General features: G+C 42.4%; 1 protein-coding gene across 1 annotated transcript in view; it reads right to left on the reverse strand.

The window, feature by feature from the left end:
• The window catches only part of TBCE (tubulin folding cofactor E), a 109,504-nt gene that overhangs the window by 30,937 nt on the left and 76,703 nt on the right, over positions 1–1,864 (reverse strand). Inside the window, exon 5 of the mRNA XM_006868565.1 lies at positions 78–177. Coding sequence (XP_006868627.1) covers positions 78–177 — 100 coding nt within the window. The remainder of the gene's footprint in view (positions 1–77; positions 178–1,864) is intronic.

Raw genomic sequence — 1,864 nt, forward strand, 5'->3', positions numbered from 1 at the left:
ATCTTTCCCTTGAGAGTGGGCAAAGAGAGATTAGGAGTTTGGAAGTATGGAACAATTGGGCAACCAGGAGTTCATACCTGAGATTAAGAGTGTCCAGGTATTTAAGCTCGTCAGCAATACGTATCACTTCGTCCCATGAAGACAACAGGTTTCTTGACAAATCTACGTTTCTAATATCTAAAATCACATGTTAAGAAACTTAAGAAAATTTCAAAAGATTCTCAAATGACTGAACAAACATTGCTACCTCTTAATTCTGGAACTTAGATCTTTTAAATTTCTTTTGATACCATCTATTGTGCTTCAAAATGTTTCATGAGCACATATTACTTTTACCTTTTTAAAATCATCCATTCAGAAACTCAAAAGTTCATTGTCATGTACTGCAAACCAGAAACGAGTATCTACAGTCAAATGAATTAGTACCAAATGCCATCCCCTGAACCATTCTAGAATTATCTAATAAAAAGAGAAAATATTAGTGATGTTCATTTTATTAAGCCCCTGAAGTGTACCCACAGGCCTTGCAGTTGGTTCTGCTTAGCAATCAAACACCTAACAAACACTGACCTTCCTCACCAAGGGGTTAGGATGCATCACAGAAATCCTCAAATCAAGTGCCATCTCAGGGGAGAGAAGGGGAGTGGGCTGAGACAAAGGTTCAAAATTGAGAAGACACACTGGGGCTTCAGAGGGTCTTTCATAGAGGAGTACAGGAACTCAGAGAAGGGCGGTCTGTGGGGCTGAGAAAGGCACTGGCATCAGTGGAGAAGAGTAGTAACTATGGCAGCAGATTGCCCCCGAGAGACAGCGAGATTGGTGGCGCAGAAGCTGGACCCGGTTACCTGAGGATCACACACAGTAGTTTGATATACTGGGAAATTCAGGCATTCCACCAACAGTCAGCAGTCAACAAAACCAAGTTGTAGTTGGGGGGTGCAAGCAGGAGAATTCTTATGGGAATCTGATATACATGGTCAGGGGAGACAGCCTTCTTAGAGATGACAATTGGGCAGAAAACTGAAGTAAATAAGGAAATGCCATCTGGGAGAAGAACATTCCAGGCAGAAGGAATACCAAAGCAAAGGCCCTGAGGTTAAAAAAAATCTAGCCTATTAAAGAGACAGAAACCTCCAGTGTAGAGGAAGGGACATGTTGTAAATGAAGAGACCCAGATCACTCGGGGACTTGCAAGTCCCTCTACAATCTTTGCTTGTCTCCGAACAAAATGAGTAAGTTTTGGAGGGTTTTGAACAAAAATCTGATGTGGCCTGACTTGTTTGGAAAGTTCTCTGCTGCTGTGGGGAGCTGCAGATGGCAGGGGACAAAGGCAGTGAGGAGTCTTGGTAGCACTTCAGGTTTGCACCAGATGGGCAGTACCAAGGTAAGCAGCAATGCTAGATCTAACATCCCAATCCCAAACTGGAGCTGAAAAGATCTGTCCACAGATTTACATCTGGGATGTGAAGAAAAAAAGAAGAGTCAAAGATAATTCCAAGGTTTGCACCAGATGGGCAGGACCAGAGGTAAGCAGCAATGCTAGATCTAACATCCCAATCCCAAACTGGAGCTGACAAGATCTGTCGACAGATTTACATCTGGGATGTGAAGAAAAAAAGAAGAGTCAAAGATAATTCCAAGGTTTGGGACTCTGCACAGTTGGAACTGTCATTTACTGGCAAGAGTTTCTACCACTAATAGAATAATGATCCCCAAAGAGAAGATGTCATATCAAATAGAAGGAAAAATTTAAATGAATGCTGGGCACAGTAAACACATTTGATGTCGAATTGGTATTACTCCTCCATTGACACTGCTCCACACAACCCTCACAGTTCCACACAACCCTCACAACTGCACACAA

The sequence above is a fragment of the Chrysochloris asiatica genome, unplaced genomic scaffold (assembly GCF_000296735.1).
Source record: "Chrysochloris asiatica unplaced genomic scaffold, ChrAsi1.0 scaffold00119, whole genome shotgun sequence".
Lineage (NCBI taxonomy): Eukaryota > Metazoa > Chordata > Mammalia > Afrosoricida > Chrysochloridae > Chrysochloris > Chrysochloris asiatica.